Here is a 16799-nt window from a genome sequence, read left to right on the forward strand (position 1 = left end):
GTCAGATAATTCTATTCTCTTATATGTTGATTTAGTGCATTGACTAGGAGCTGGAACGCCCCCGCGTTGGTTGAGTTGTTAATGCAGCTATTCCTCATGCTTCTCTTCTACTCTTTTCGTTTCTTCTATCACAGTAAGATCTTTATGAATATCACTGTTTCAAATATACCATAATGCATCTAAGATATTACTATGTGCTCTATTTTTGGAACTTTTGAATGATGGCATCATTGGTTTTTTTGTGAATCTCCATAACTGAACTACGTAGGTACATAAAAGCTTTATTTTTTCATAATAGTGATTTATTATCTTCAGATAGGGTGTTTTCAAATTCTGAAGCGAATAATTCTTATTGTGTTAAATATCTTCCTTTGTAATAATTAATTTGCAATATATAATTCTCCACTTCTGGAGTGTTTTAAGTATAAATCAAGTAAAGTACAGGCTTCAGAAAGCTACCCAAGAAAACTTCAGTTTTTATATATTTAACTATCCCATATATTTGTTTGAAACGAAATAGTCTCCCAGATAAGTGAAATTCTATCAGGTCAAAATTTTATTTTATAATATACAAAACTCACCTAAAGTGGTACTAGCCTTCCTTTCTTTGGCTAACTGAAACCGCAACTTCTTTTGATGACTGGAAGTGCTGGGGGATGTTTTCAATGTAGACAATAGTGAAGATTTATGATGCTTCTGATGGTCCCGAGACTGTTTCGTGACGGGATTTTTGTTCGATAGCATTGGGCATTGCGATTCGTTGCTGTGACGAGATTTGAAGCACCTACCTAAAGATGTTTTATCTAGGCTGCACTGTAAAGAAAAAGAGATTTTGAGATGTCATAGAATTAGTTTACAAAAAATGTGATAATGTAACTTTAATTTAAGGAAACCAGCGTTTCATAGAAATTATTATTTTAGTTTTTTGACTTTTTTTCTGTTTTGTTCTATGATAGAAAATATATAAATCACATTAACGTGTGCATAGTTCAATTATTTTGCATATTTTATGCACTTTTCTAAATATTTGCATATATTCTTAGGTAGTGAATAACATATTGTGCATAATTGAGAAAATTTTGAAAAATGTAAAGCTTTGGTAGGCGTTTCAAGACAAAAACAATTTTATGAATCTGCTATTTTGAAATAGTTATTTTTATTACAATTCTCATAGGAAATAATCGAACGGTTCACAGAAGACCCAGTCTGAAATTCAAAATAAAATGTTCTAAGCCCTTAACTCGAAGTTTTTTGGGCGGTTTGCATAGGGCATAGACTAATTTTTGTAATAAATGCATATTTAGGTTTAGTTTAGTACCTATGTGAAGAAAATTTGTCTGTTTATTTTGAAGTGAATCAGAAAAATGATATTTTAGAAGTTTTTTTCCATATTTTCATCATTTTTGTGCATATTTTGACTAAATTATTTGCATAAAAAGAAAGTTGAAAGATGTAGGGGATAATATTGTCATCATAAGTGAATACCGAGGTATACAAATAATTAACTAAACAATTCACAAAAAATGTAGCTAGTCCATTAGTATGTTTATATCCTCATTCACAATACTTGAGCAGGACACATTGCGTAGAACAGTAGGTCAGGGATGGTTGACTGAAGCTCGTATATCTCTGATGTTTAACTTAATTTAACAAAAACAACAATTGATACAGATAGAAGAACTATTCAGATACCCAAAATACTAATCAATAACCTATACATTTATCATTATAATACTTATTTAGTTGATTTTCTGAACCCTTTGGCGCTAGTTCAATCCACCCTATATCCGGGTTAAGTTGACAATAAGCAAGAGGAAAGTATACCTAGACAGTTATTAATGTAAATAATGAGGACTAATATAAAATAAGAGGTTAAAAATGATTTAATGATAGAAACTTTTTATTTAATTATTACAATTAAATTTGATATCTATTCTCGGTCAATAAAGAACTTGAATGAAGGTAACAGTCTCTATTAAAATTATTTAAAAAAATTTTCAATCAACAATAAGTAACAGTAATTTTTCTTTCAGTTCAATTATAATTGCTACTTGAATTATGTTTTAAGCGTCACCTTCTGGCTCCACAGGACCCGCACTAAGAAAGTGGTCCTTGAAGTGAACTGTTCTTAGCACTAAAATTCCTCTTTCAATCAAGTTTTTGATTTCCTTGCGAGCTTTGACTCTATTAGACATAAATATATTCAAGTCCCGTCTTATCTACTTAAATTTAATCGTTCATAAACTGTTTTCAAGTTAACAACGAGATCAGTTACATTTTTTTTATTGAGCTACGTAGCACTAGATAGGCTTGTAGCTTAAGGTGATCTTATCGATAACAGGAGATGACGTTTTAAAAAATTAACGAGTCAATCTTCGCTAACCATCAATTTTGTATTCAAAAATTCAGTCATATTTTCTTCATTCTTCTCTGTGAATGCAAACTTGCGTGTCTCATATGGTGTTAATCCATAATAAATATCGGCAGGCGTCACCAAATAAGCTTCCAGTTTCTTTTTTTCGTCATGGCTAAATATCTGCGTCTTTTTTATGTACCCTGTCGTGTCCAGGGTCAAATCAATTTTAGGTATATTGAATTAAATTAATGGAAAGTAATAAAACAAGAGCGGATAATAAAATGGAGTGGATAATCAAAGTATCAAATGGAATGGTCAATGTGTACAAGAAGTGCTGACAACTCTTTGTTAATAAAGAAATCACCTTTTTGTTTGTGTGAGTTGACACGCTTATGTGTGCTAATATTATGAATTTTATCAAAGCTGATTTGACCAATCTTGATATATTTACTTCTGGTTGATGTCCTTATACATCATCATTATTATTATTATTAACATTTTTTGCAAAAATAAATTCTCTTGACAAAGTGTTAACCTGAACACGCGAGGTCAACCCTTGCGTGTTAACCACTCTATTATAATCGACCACCGCATTCCAAAAGAGCGCGATTCTGTTTCCTTTTCTTTATTATTAATTCAATGTAATTCTGATAACTCTTATAATGTGCAATATTCGCGTGCTGTTTAAATTTTCTACGCCTGAATGTACCTACGTATGTAGCGGATCTGGAGGTGTGCAACAAATAGGTACCGAACTCCAAATTTAGATTAAATTTCTGATTGGTTTTAGGTCTATTTGCTAAAACAGGAATTTCCTGAATTAGTTGATTAAATCTTTAATTATATTAGAGTAAGTAATCGAGATGTATCGTATAGAATGTTAATTGAATATATAGTGGAACATTATTAGAAAGATGAAACTAATTATCACAAAATCGATATGGGACAAAACGATGTCCATTGACATACATATTCATTTCTAGGTCTATATTTAGGTATTGTTAATTAGTGATCTGTTCTCAAAGGTATCCGTTCAAAATTTAAAACCCTTTTTTTCAGTAAAAATTATAGATTATGGGATAGTTTGTTAGAATAATAGATCAATATTAATTTGTAAATAAATTCAGGAAATAAATTAGATTTGTGGACTAATATTAATGCCGATTTTATATACATAACAATGCAAAAATCTTTTCTATTGCTACAAAATCAGCAATTTATACTTCATATTGTAAATTAAATCGTTACATCGGTTATAATAGGTCAGCTGTACTTTTGGAATATAAGATACAAAACAAATTTTGAGATTATATATGATTATCTTAATTATTACTGAAAAGTGTTCAATCTAACACAAGATATTCATCGGTACCTACATGCTAATCATCATATTTCATGCAGTATGTAATGAAAGAAAAGATTTGATATTGTCATTCATGAGTAAGCGCTGGCGGTCATTGTTCTTAGTTCGGATTGGAGATCACGAACGCGAGAATTTTGGACTACTCTGAAGAGATTCATCAACGTCGTAACCGGTCTGCGAATTACGCCTTGCTATTTGCAATTTCGAGCTAGAGATGTCTATGGTTGGCTATATCCGCGGTAATTATTGAAATAACATCTCCTTCGTAACAGCAACGGAAAATAAATATATCTCTAAATTTAAATACTTCTTTTCTCTGCAATTAGTTCTATTCGGCCATGCTTTTTTTTAAAAGTCTACTGCTACTGCTTTACTGTCATTCTGCCTCCAAATATTGTTCTCTCCAACTTTATACATGGTTGTAGGTATAAGTATTTAGAATTGGCAACTGTACTATTGGACTAATTATCGTTATAAAATTAGTTTTTTTTTCTATTATATTAGTATAAGTCATAAAGGACATAATACATCATCCAAATATTTCAATTCAGAAATCTCACTATTTAGAAAATAGACTAAAAGGTCATCAATACAAAAAAAATAAAACTGCATTAACGAACCATCAAATATCAAAAAAACATAAATTCAATTACAAAGATTCAAATATCCTTGACACAGAATCTAATACCCAAAAAATAGAATTTTTAGAAATGATTCACATTCATAAGAACGAAAAAGCTATAAATGATAAAAAAGACTCAAATAATTTAAGTAAAATTACAAATCGCAAATTGTCAGTGTCAATATCATATTTTAATACGGACGATTAAAAGTCGAAACGTCAATTTTTATCTTTCTTTCAAAAATTATCGTTTTATATATTTGCTGTTATTCGATTTGAATAAAATTCTAAAATCTCTTACTGTTATACTTTATTTGGAAGGCCTGTTATTAAATTCATGTGTTTCGTCTTAATTCTAATCGCTATCTCTAGTTTATCAAAATTATATGTCTATGTTTCTGTTCAAGCCGTTATTTTTTGTCACATTTACATTTATTTTGTTTACTTTGTTTTTATTATGACACCATATCTAATTGTCATATTTTTAAATTTACTGAGCAAATATTTCCAGTTCTCTTTTTAATGTAGCAACTACGTAGTTGTTGACAATATCAATAATTTCATTTTCAGTTTCATGAAGTTTTCCTTACATCTTTTAGCAATTAAATAAAATCGTAAATGAGGGATCTCTCTGATCTAGATCTTGTTTTAAAATGGTAACCTTTTCTTCTTCCAATACCTTCGATTATGTTCTTTCAAGGGTAAGTTTTATCAACTTGGTTTTTGAGGAGATCCTGGATTTCCCAAGAACTAAATGAAACTTTGATCTCAGCAGTCGATAAATAGATAAATAGTGTGTGTAGTCCAAAAGCTGTTAAAAGCTATTATGTTGTATTATAAAGGTAAATCTTTGGTCGTGTGTTCTTCTTCTTTCATACTCGCCAAGTTCATGAGCCTGGCCAATAAGTCTGATAAATTCATTACCTTATTAAGGCCACAATAAGTCGAGGTATTTGGTATTTGTTGCTTTCTCATTTTCACTACAGATTATCTTCTGTAGTATAACTCGACTTATTTTTATAGTTTTCTCATCCTTTTCTGTCACCCACTTCTCATAATATTTTGTCTTCTGCCTGTCTGTCGTTATCGTTAATATATGTATCTATTTTCTATCAAGAATAGGGTCTATTGTTTTAGTCGTATTGTTATGATGTTCTCCAGATCGAATTTTCTACTAAATACATAATTTCTTCGCCACCTCAATACTCAATGTTTTGATTTATAGCGAATAGATTGAGTTCATTTTAAGCTGCACTCTATCTAGTTTTTCTGAGAATAGAGCTTTGGATACAACCAGGAAGACTTAACAGTCGTTGAGGTATATTTGATTTGAAGAAGAAAAAAGAGAGTAAGAAAGGAATAGACCTAATTTTTATGGATGGATTTACAAATAGTCTAAGACAGCAGACCAATATCAAAACTATGGGAGCAAGAACTCATATAAATATATGAAATCTGGAGTCAAAATCAGAAACAAAAACCTGAGACAAGGGCGCTGTATCTCATCAACACTTTGTTCTAAGAGCTCTAGTAGCTTTCAAGAAAAGATTCAAAGGAATGAGGATCCAAATAGACGATGATACCTGCTTATGCACCCTTCAGTCTGGTGGAGAAAACTTCAGAAAAAAATAGATTGCTGCTGTGATTAAAATATGTGAAAAAACAATATCAAAGACCGTCATATTCGCCAATCTATCTTTTTTCCTCATAACTGAGCAGAACCGGTTTCATGGTTCATGTCGTGCACGAGTTCGTATCAATAATACAATACGTTCACTATTGATCTATTTTGTCAAGATCATTAATAGTATTGGCGCTTTTATAGGTAATTGTATGTAATGTTAGTTTACGAATTCTATAGTTACTAAGCTTTAAAATGAACCAAGCTCTTTATTGGATTATCCTGTAGTTTGGAATTAATCTCATAATCAAAGGAGCATTCAAATTAATGGAATTCTATAAAACCACTGCAGTATCTGCATCGGCGTTTCAAGTCAACAAAGGGGGCAGCAAAGTCGCTAGCTTGTTAGATATTTTTTCAGGCCACACGGCCAAATCAAGCGAATTGAATATATGTTTAATGACTACTAGATTATTTTCCACAAATTTAACTATGAAGTGTGTGACTATCTATGATCGTTATGCAGCATTGTTGTAGTAGAAGTAAATTGGGTACTATAGAAAAACCTGGGGCCCAAAAGTTCTCCCAACTAGTATCGCGCTATTAAAAGAAAAGAATTTACATAAGAAAAACGTCAATTTATTTCGATTTAAAAAGTAATATTGGGAAGAATTGACAAAGCATAAGTGAATAATGTTTCTTTTGATTATATATTTGGGTAATTGATAAAAGATAGTGCCAAAAAATTAGTTAGAAAGTCAACCTGTTGGTAGGATTACTTTCTGAGAGTTTACGTTTTAAATGTACAGTATTAACGTTATAGTGAAAAACATTGTGGTGGTGATTTCTATAGAATACTTAAGAAATCGTATATTGATGTTTTAGAAATCATGGTTTCTAACATTAATAAACCAATGAATAGGAATGATCGATAAATTTTCTATTTATAAAAAGTCAAACTCCGTTCAAAATAATTATGTACAAATATAAAAGCTCAAAACGTTCAAAACGATATTTCACATAAAAATTTCATACCATATATAACTTTGAAGTATTCAAATGAAAAAGCCACCATTTTAAAATAACTGGCGCAAGCACAAAGAAAACATTTATCAGTAACTTTACAAATGGTCGCTTCTATATAATAAAAAACGTTTCCAGGAAAATTCAACATGGATGTTAAAGTTTCCATAATGCCGCCTAAAGCCGCAACAGAGTAGGTGGCCATGACACAAGGATTCCATTTTTCATTCTGAATATTATAGTATACAGTTTTTATGACAAAATAATAAAATCGTGGCAGGGACGGATTAGCCGCTAACTATTAATTTTATATTTCAGCCTCAATTATTATAAATGATCTCTTAGCCAGTTAAAATATTAATTTTTTAAAATAAAACAGTTTCAAATCGACTTTGAATCATATGTGATTACTTTATCTATTTTTTAGTCTAACTCAAGCATACGTGCTATTTCTATTAGTATAATAGAATCAGACAGAACATTCTTTCGTCATTAAAACATAGTCTCGATGTAGGTTAATTTAATTTACCATATTTTCAAAAAATTCCACAAACAAAATGCTGAAAAAGCTAAAAACAATTAAGCCTTTCAATGCACATTGGCTTTTACAGTACGCGGTTTTCCGAGCTCTATAGCACAAATCACAATTTTCAAGGTTTCTTGATTTTTCACATAAGACTTTTCATCTGGCTAGAGGATAACACATTTATTTCTTGTTTGTCTTAGTATGGTCGGTAAGGAATTTTTACCTCCACCGATAGGTAAACTCAATTGAAAGTTAGATATGTTTTATGACTTGTTTCAACAGTACTCAAGCATTGGTTTCCATTTTATGCCGAGCATAGAATAAGTTAAGGTTTATATACTAATTATCCACATATAAAATGAATTCCTTTTCTATAGAGTTCTTAAGTGAAGTCAGGACAAAACTGGTCAGTTTACCAGTCTAATCTGTAATGTTCGATAGTTGGGCTTGATACAAGTTCCATTACATCCGAGTTTTGTTGGTTTGTGTGTGGTTTTATGTAATGTTTTATTTATTTTTATTTTTCATTGTTTTATTTTTGATTTGTAATGGTATTGATCCTTTGGTAGAAAATTTTACAACAACGCGAAACTCAATTTGAGACATTTTTCAAAACAATTTGACTAAGTGGTCGTTGGAGCTTTACTATAATAAAATTGATCGAAGCAGCACATTAAAGCTTGTTGGGACTGACGCGTGAGTAAAGATTTTTGCCAATGCACTCTATTATATGAGGGTAATATTTTATGGACCGCACTACGTACGTGAGAGAAAGTAATATCACGGTTTAAACAAAAAGACGTCTTTTTCTATATGATTGTTGTGGTATTTGTTGATTTTTCTATAAAAGTTATGTCTAGGATAAATTTTTCTCATTGGGACACTCTTTTTATTTAGAATTAAAAATTTCAGCTTCCCTAATATTTGTTTTAAAAGCTAACAGTTCAGTTATGCTCTTTGGTGATTTTGAAAGTACATATAATGATTAAGTAGTTGAGCAAACTCTTTTATTATAGAGGAAATTAGTTCTTAACTATTCATTTGAGAAGAACGATTGAAGTTTTTAACTTCAAGATCAATTTATAATTCTTTTCGAACTCTATATTCAGTTTTTATGAGAAATTCAATCTGTTTTCTTTAATAACTACCGATTTTCAATGTTCAATTTAATCAATCAACCATGAAATTTTGATATTGTTTATTCAATTGCGTCTCAATTTGAGGAATGATTGCTTCACTTCAATAACTCCAGTTTTTACTTAAAATATTTGTTTTGAACATTTAGATTTGTTAATTCTAATATATCTTTTGATATTGTTCACGTTTTCTGAATGGGAAAATTCAATATTAACTGTTTCTCGCATCTAAATGAGAACGAATTTGGAGTTGTATGTAACTTTTAAGTGGAGGTTCGTGTTTGGGTTAACGGTACTAAACTCATTTGTTAATAATAGATATCTTCAGATAAGAAATCTGGAGAATTCCTTGAAATACAAAATCAACTACCTGACAGTAGCAAGGTTGTTGACGACGGTTATTCATAGATCTCATGTGTGTCATGGAATCCTAATTCACATAATAAGTTTTTATATCAAAAGTTGACGGTTTGAAGCATGCATATTGATACTTCTCTTTTCACACAGCACAGGATTCACATATTGTGTTCAGATTACAATTCTAGTGAGTAGACCGCCTACCATTTATCATTTTGGCTACTATTTATTTATCTTAACCTTATTGGAATTTAAAATGTGAATTTTGACTCCCAGCCATCAAGCAGTACAAACTTTTCTAAAGTAAACTTTAAAGTAGCGATTACATAAGTTCGTAAGTCGAGGTCGCTCTTAATATCATATCGTATATGTTTAAAATCAAGTTCTCATTTGAAGTAATTTAACCTTGAACCCTTAAAAGGTACAATATAGTTGGGCACTTCTCCAATATAACTGGAACACACGAATTAGGGGGAAAAAGGTACATCTATACGTCTTTCTTTACTTGGCACATTATTGGTGAGTGCATGAATTACTTTTATGTACAGAAAATCACATTATGGGTGAAATAAGCTATCGTCGTCTATATTCTCACGAACTTTATTTCTATCTTTCATTATTTTCAACTAGACTAACGAATATATTCGAAGAAGAGTGTATATAACAGTTGCATAATTTTATTAAGAAAATTTTATGTAATTAAATATGCCATTGCCTTATTACGGTTAGAAAGATAAAATGGGAACTAAAATAATTTTTTGTGAATCGAGTTACGCTGTGTATTTCTACTCAAATTGAATTGAAAATCTTTTGTTGAAACGCTAGACTGTCAAGACAGGATATCCCTGAGGTGATATTTTAATTTTAAACCAAACAATTCTAAAATGCACTTTTTAGTGAGCCGCTTTACGAGAAAACAAAACTATGAATAAATAGCTTCCGGAAAAGTAATTATCTGATAAATATTGTTCAGGTTTCCTACACAGAAATTATATAAAGTGAATTATACCATATATGAACATGAGAAGAATTTGATAATAAGATGGAAGAAGACAGTGAATGGAATCAGAAGCTCTTCTCTAGGTTTTTTAAAAAATTAAGCGATATGGATATAATAACAAGATAAAGAAATTACAAAGCAATGGAGGCAATTCTTTTAGATGATACTCAATTTAGAAAAAAAACTAGTTGGATAAGCAGTGCAAAATTTGTGCAAAGATGTAAAACAGATCTAAAACTCAAAAGATCTAAAAAATTTGGGAGAAAGAGATCTGTCTGTGGTAAATAAATTGTTACAAAGAATATGAACATTATATAGAGAAATAAATATATGAGCATAGAAAGTAAGACGCGATTCTACAAGACCTGTATCAGACCCATACTAACCTATGCCGCAGAAACAAGGGCAGACACAACACAAAAAAAGAGAAAAATGAGAACAGCAGAGTTGAAGATATTACGAACAATAAAGGGTACCACACTCCACCCACACTACCCAACACAGATACCTTAAGAGAACTGGGAGTACAAGATGTCGTTAGATGGGTAAGAGCAAGACGCCGACAATGGAGAGACCATGTAGAACGAATGGCTCCAGAACGGATTGCCAAATGGGCCAAAACACAGAAACCAGACACAAGACGCCCAATCGGTAGGCCCCCAAAACGCTGGTACGATAGCTGGACATCGGCGTCACAAGAGGGCAGATGACAGACCTGACAGGACCTCGTCCTACTACCAGAAGAAGAAGAAGAAGAAGAAGAAGAAGAAGAAGAAGAAGAGAGAATATGAAGTAGAAAGAATAGTACGAAAGGTTGAGAAGCGGATATAAGTTTACCACTTTTTAGAAAAAGTGACTTTTGGGTTCAAGCAATTATAAAGTTATAATATTGATGATGACAGTACTGACATTCTGTAAAAGTATCCCAAAAACCAACAAAGAAAATTATATAAAAGTTTATTGAATTACAGAATAAACACATCACGTATTTACAACAAGAAAAGTTATATACAAGGAAATGTCCATAGTTTATACACATTTAAGATGTACTTGACAAAAGTTCCAAAATACAAATATGAGACAGTTTCCAAGAAAAACGAGTAGTGCGTTGGGTATCTAGATATCTTGTCTATGCACGTCCCAAAACACGCTTCCGTCACTATTATGGTATTTGTGTTTTCTACTCGTACCGAAAATCAGGTGTGGCGAAAAATAGTAGTAACGTATCAATTTTAAATTTCTCGTTAAATTAAAAAAACTTCGACTGAGTGCTATAAATTGTTGCAAGAGATCTATGGGGACAATTCTCTATCTCATACGCGTGTTTTTGCTTGGTCTAAGCTCTTTAGTGAGGGCCGAGAAAGCACTGAAGATGACCAGTGTCCAGGTCGACCTGGGACTGTTTCAACTCCGGAAACAGTGAGCAAAATCAACCGAATTGTGCGTGCAGATTATCGAATGAGCTTCCGGAAGATTGCCGAGGCTGTGAACGCCGATAAAGAAACGCAAAATTTTAGACGAGGAATTACATATGACAAAAGTCTGTGCCAAAAAATCTGACTCCTGACCAAAAGCCTTTGCGTCAACTGGTCTGCTCAGATTTCCTGTCTGCTTTGAAAGGCACTCTATTTAAGTCGATGGAAGCGGTAAAGCAAAAAACGGCAGAGCTCCTCAGGCACTGGTTCACCAAAGAAGACTTCCAGCACTGCTTCGACCAATGGAAAAAACATATGAAAAGGTGTATGGCGAGGGGAGGGAATTATATTGAATGTAAAATAATTTTTATAATAAAACCCTTTTTTGAAAACAGTCTCGTTATTTAATAGCCAGACCTCGTATATGAAATATTTAGCAGCCTGTTAAAAAAACAATGACGAATCCGAGAATTTTATGACAGAGAAGGATTAGGATGAAGGGAAGTAATGAGCACGGTGTCATTTTATGATGGATGATGCAGTGGAAGAAGCAAACAACAAGCAACCACTAGTAGGAAATATGAATTTGGTAACTATTGGATTGTGTTGATGCCAAAAACAAAAATGATGATAGTTGAACGAGAAAATGGAGATGAGCGGGAATAAAATGAATACGATTGAAATATATAAAAATTTAAGAGAAAATTCTCTAAGAAAATGGAAAATTTTTCATAGAAACAAAATTTTCAGTCTAGTTCCCCTTGACAGTGGATTAGATGCTCATAAATCTATTTGAAAGTAACATAAAAGCGATGAAAATATGACGTATTTACATAAAATCGAAGATACTACCAGAACAGGAAACTAAATAAAAATACAAAACCAATTCCATGTTTTGATATACGACGGAATTGAGGAGCTGAAGTTGAAAACACTCTCAAATACTGACATCTTTAAGTAGTGGTACAAACGATTTAACATCCAACTTGGAATTTATCAATGCGGGCTATGATCTACTATGATTTTAAGTGCTAACAGTTGTAACGCGCATTTGGTGGTATGAAAGTCCACTAGGCCATTGAGGCAACACTTAGTGTTGGATCCGCAATATCAAATACATTTCTACATGATCATCTTCATGTGAAAAAAATTTTTACTCGCTAAGTGCCACATACACTCAAAGATTTCCAAAAAGCAGAGTAAAAATCGCGTAGTGAACGTTGATGTTAATGGTATTCTTCCTAGAATATAATTATATCGTAATCTGGCAGGAGAGCTTTCTGTGGTTTCACAAAGAACCACGAACGATGATTAAAAAGCAAAAGGTCTGTCAAGAACGCACCCGTTGCTTAGAATTTACGGAAGCAATTAGGCTGAAACATCAACGTACAGTTACAGTAAACTGCTACAGCATAAGTTAGTCAATAATACTCTGATTTGGCCATGAGTGATATCTGATTATCCTTCAACCTGAATAAATATCGAAGTAGCGAAGTTTTATGACCGATGATGAGATATGTGAAGCAATTTTGATGATCGTTCAAAAATAAATTAGATTCCAGAATTGTCGAAGCTCCAGTTTCAAAAGTGCATTGATGTCAGTTTTTTTGTATATGAAAATATTTAGGGCAATCTCAGTATAAGCGAAGAATTTGATATATAGGATAATAATATAGAATTCATTACAAATTTCAAGAAAAAATTATTATATGGATGAGTCAAATCAATTTAATTGAAACAATATTGAAGTGAAAATATCCAAACACTCGAAATGAGTATACATGCAACCATATTCCATTATTTAGTTTCATAAATATAAATTCATTGATGATTTTCGCTGAGTTCATCTCAATTTCAGTCACATACGTTCATATCTATTTCAAACAAACATTAGAAAATTTGCATATCAATAGTGAACCGGTCTTGAGTTTATTATTAGGTTACTCTTCAACTTCATAAAACGGAAGTTGAATTATCCATTTAAAAATATGTAATATATGCATGAACTTTTCTAGTATTAATGTACGTATGTACGTGAGCCAAATCATGGAAAGGACACATCGCATCCTTTTTTTCAAGCTTGCAATAAACCTTTTTTATGACCCGTTGTATACGAAAAATATCAATTCAAATATTCTCCAGTATAAATGTAGTAATTGTAGATGAATTGAAGTATGCTGAGTAAAAAATTTAATATTATATTTTATTATTCAAAACTGTTAAATTGTCCATAGCGTTAATAATGTTTGATGCTTAAAATTTACCCCGATACTAATGTGGCGCCATCCTTATCTAACACGCATTGATGCAGATTGTTATCCTTGTATCTATGTATGAATCTATTGGGGTATCATATCCACTGCGACGCAAAGGATTTTTTTTGCTGCGATATTGGCGAGCCCAGTATTTCCAGCTGATCTGTTAATCCCCTTCTTTCAGAAAACCCAAAATGTCATTTTTATGTATCTATAGGTGTCGGTTTTATATATAAATTACTCAGTTTATTGTTATTTGAATCAGTAACTCCGGCGATTGTTAATTTTTCTCAATTGTTCGGTTGAAATAATAAAAAAAGTAATACGCGCTAATTTATTATAGATAACCGAAATGTGCTTAAATTTTGTGAGCTTTTGTTAATAAGATCGATATAGATGACCTAATAATGTGGAATAAGAGTTTTGAGGAAATTCGCCTTAACAGGTGCTTCGCTAATGACAAGTTTCAAAATCAATCATTCCGTATATTGCTTGGACAATGATGAGAATGAGGATGCAAAAGCTGCCGCCACAACTTAAATGTTTAAATCATGATGATTATGTTAGAAAAATGTTCATATTTCAATTTGTGATATAATTTCACTGTATTTCAAATCAACTATCACATGAAGATGTGAATAAAATGAAGATAAAATAAACTCTTAGGTTGCTATACCCAGTTTTTGAACTAGAAGGACCAATTCAGGAAACCTAAATCATACTAAAATTATATCTGAAAATAATGAGCCCCAAACTAAATGATGATTAACCTAATAGAAACATGGTTAAAGAGGTAAAAGAGCTGATATTTATTATTGAGAAGGAAAAAAAATACAACTTATTGTAAAATTGAAGAACTTCATGGTCGGTGACTACGTTTGTAAGAAGGTTGATAACATTTGTCAAATTTGATGCACATGAAGTTTTGTATTTATTGGTGAAAAAAATTTTAAAATAATGATAAGAGTCGTTTCTGTAATAAGCAGTAATGAAATTGGAAGAGGAAGCCAAAAAAGTCAGTATTAGATCACTGATGAAGTCAAAATAAAAATAGGAATATATAAAACGGTAGTAAGACCCACCGCAACATATGCATGTGAGACATGGATATTGAAAAAGGCAGATGAAGCCATGTTGGAAATATGGGAGACGAAGATACTAAGAGAAATCTACGGAGGAGTAGACACAGAAGAGGTCTGGAGGAGAAGAACTAATAAAGAATTGGAGGAACTTTATGGAGAAGCTACAATAAGCTCGTTTGTTGAGGAACAGAGAGGGAGATGGTTGGGACATGTTGACAGAACGTATGCCAAAATTAGTACTGCAAAGAAGACCAATAGGGAAAAAGAGAGAGGGGCGACCAAGGAAGAAATGTTATGACTGTGTAATGAAAGACCTAAAAAATGATAATGTTCAGAATTGGAGAGAAAAAGCTGTGAACAGGAAGGAATGAAGAAATATTGTGTGGAAAATGTGAGGACATACTGCCATTCGTGCCCTAGGCCTACATGGCCTCTAGAGCATATTTATAAATATAAGAGTCGTTTCTAATCAAATAATTCAAAATAAAAGAACCACAATAGACGAAAATTGCATTATTCAGAGAGCACAAGATTATCGGTTCTATAAGTTCATCCACAATCCTAGGCTTGCATTAGAAGATTCTTCACATCTTTTAGTTCAAAGTAGTATTTTTCGCTGTCACTTCATTTTCTAGTTGAGCCTAAATAAATTCTATAGAGTTTAATTTAGATATAATATGAGGTCTGGCTATTAAATAACGAGACTAGTTACGAAAAAGGGTGTTATTATAAAAATTATTCTACATTCAAATGCTCCCTTTCAATAAACTCCTTCTCCTCGCCACACACCTTTCCATACTTTTTTTCCATTGATGGAGGCAGTGCTGGAAGTCTTCTTTGGTGAGTGCCTCTAGGAGCACGGCGGTTTTTTAGCTTTACCGCTTCCATCGACTTAAATAGAGTGTCTTTCAAAGTAGATCTTTTCCTAACCTTTCAAGGAAAGAGCTATTGGTCAGGAGTCAGATTGTTTGGCACCAACTTTGCACAGACTATTGTCATGTGTAATTTCTCGTCTAAAATTTTTCTAATCTTTTCATTATGGGCGTTTACAGCCTCGGCAATCATCCGGATGCTCATTCGACGATATACACACACAATTTGGTTGATTTTGGTCACTATTTCCAGAGTTAAAGCAGTCACAGGGCGAGTTTTTATCAATTTAACGAGACATTCGAGATTGATACGTTTTTACTCACACATGGTTTTTGACACGAGAAAAAAACACGTTCGTTTCAAACCGCTACTGCACAAATATTATAATAGTGACGGAAACGTGTTCTGGGAGGTGCATAGACAAGATATCCAGATACCCAACACACTACTCGTTTCTTACTTCACCCTTCTAGGGCGCCCACTGGTTCCTTATTCAATATCCAGACCTCGTATAGTGGGAGTCTATGTACAATTTTATTATTTTGGTGTTTGGGTTAAAAAAATATGAACTATGCATCGATTTATATTTTTTTATAAGTGCTGTGTAAAACCGGCTGTGATTTGACCAATCTGGAATCTAAAGAAGTGCTAGTAAAGCGAAGATAGTGGCATTTGTACACAATTCTAATTTACAAAATAAATGATTACGATTTGTTTGTAACTTGTAAATAATATATAGATAAAATATTCCTGCTCTATTTTTCGTATCAAGAATCTCTAAATATTCAAGTATAAAGATTTCTATTTATACAATTCTATCGATCTACTTCATATGAAATCTGAGTGAGTTCTATATTGTTTCCAGTCTCACTGTTCGAATTTGGAGCACAAATATACGAGACCCAGATTTTTTCAAATCATTTCAATTGTTATTTGAGTGCGCTTATGAGAGCGGTTTTGCCTAGAGTGGAGTTTAGTTGTTTGAGAGTCCTGGCTACGTTTTAAACATGTCCATATGTTTACATAAACCGCATTTGTCGTTTGAATTAATTTACAGATAATAAATACACTCCCAAACAAAACTAATGCCTTTTTTATTAGTGGAGGGACTTTTTCTGGTTTCATTTCTGATGCTGTTTAATAATTGTACACTGATATGAAGTTATTTTT

General features: G+C 32.1%; 1 protein-coding gene across 5 annotated transcripts in view; it reads right to left on the reverse strand.

Moving 5' to 3' along the window:
- The window catches only part of LOC130444052 (5-hydroxytryptamine receptor 1-like), a 308285-nt gene that overhangs the window by 29980 nt on the left and 261506 nt on the right, over positions 1 to 16799 (reverse strand). For all 5 annotated transcript variants that reach the window (XM_056779024.1, XM_056779023.1, XM_056779026.1 and 2 more), the window contains one exon: positions 582 to 813. In XM_056779024.1, coding sequence (XP_056635002.1) covers positions 582 to 813 — 232 coding nt within the window. The remainder of the gene's footprint in view (positions 1 to 581; positions 814 to 16799) is intronic.

This window comes from Diorhabda sublineata, chromosome 5 (genome assembly GCF_026230105.1).
Source record: "Diorhabda sublineata isolate icDioSubl1.1 chromosome 5, icDioSubl1.1, whole genome shotgun sequence".
NCBI classification, from domain to species: domain Eukaryota; kingdom Metazoa; phylum Arthropoda; class Insecta; order Coleoptera; family Chrysomelidae; genus Diorhabda; species Diorhabda sublineata.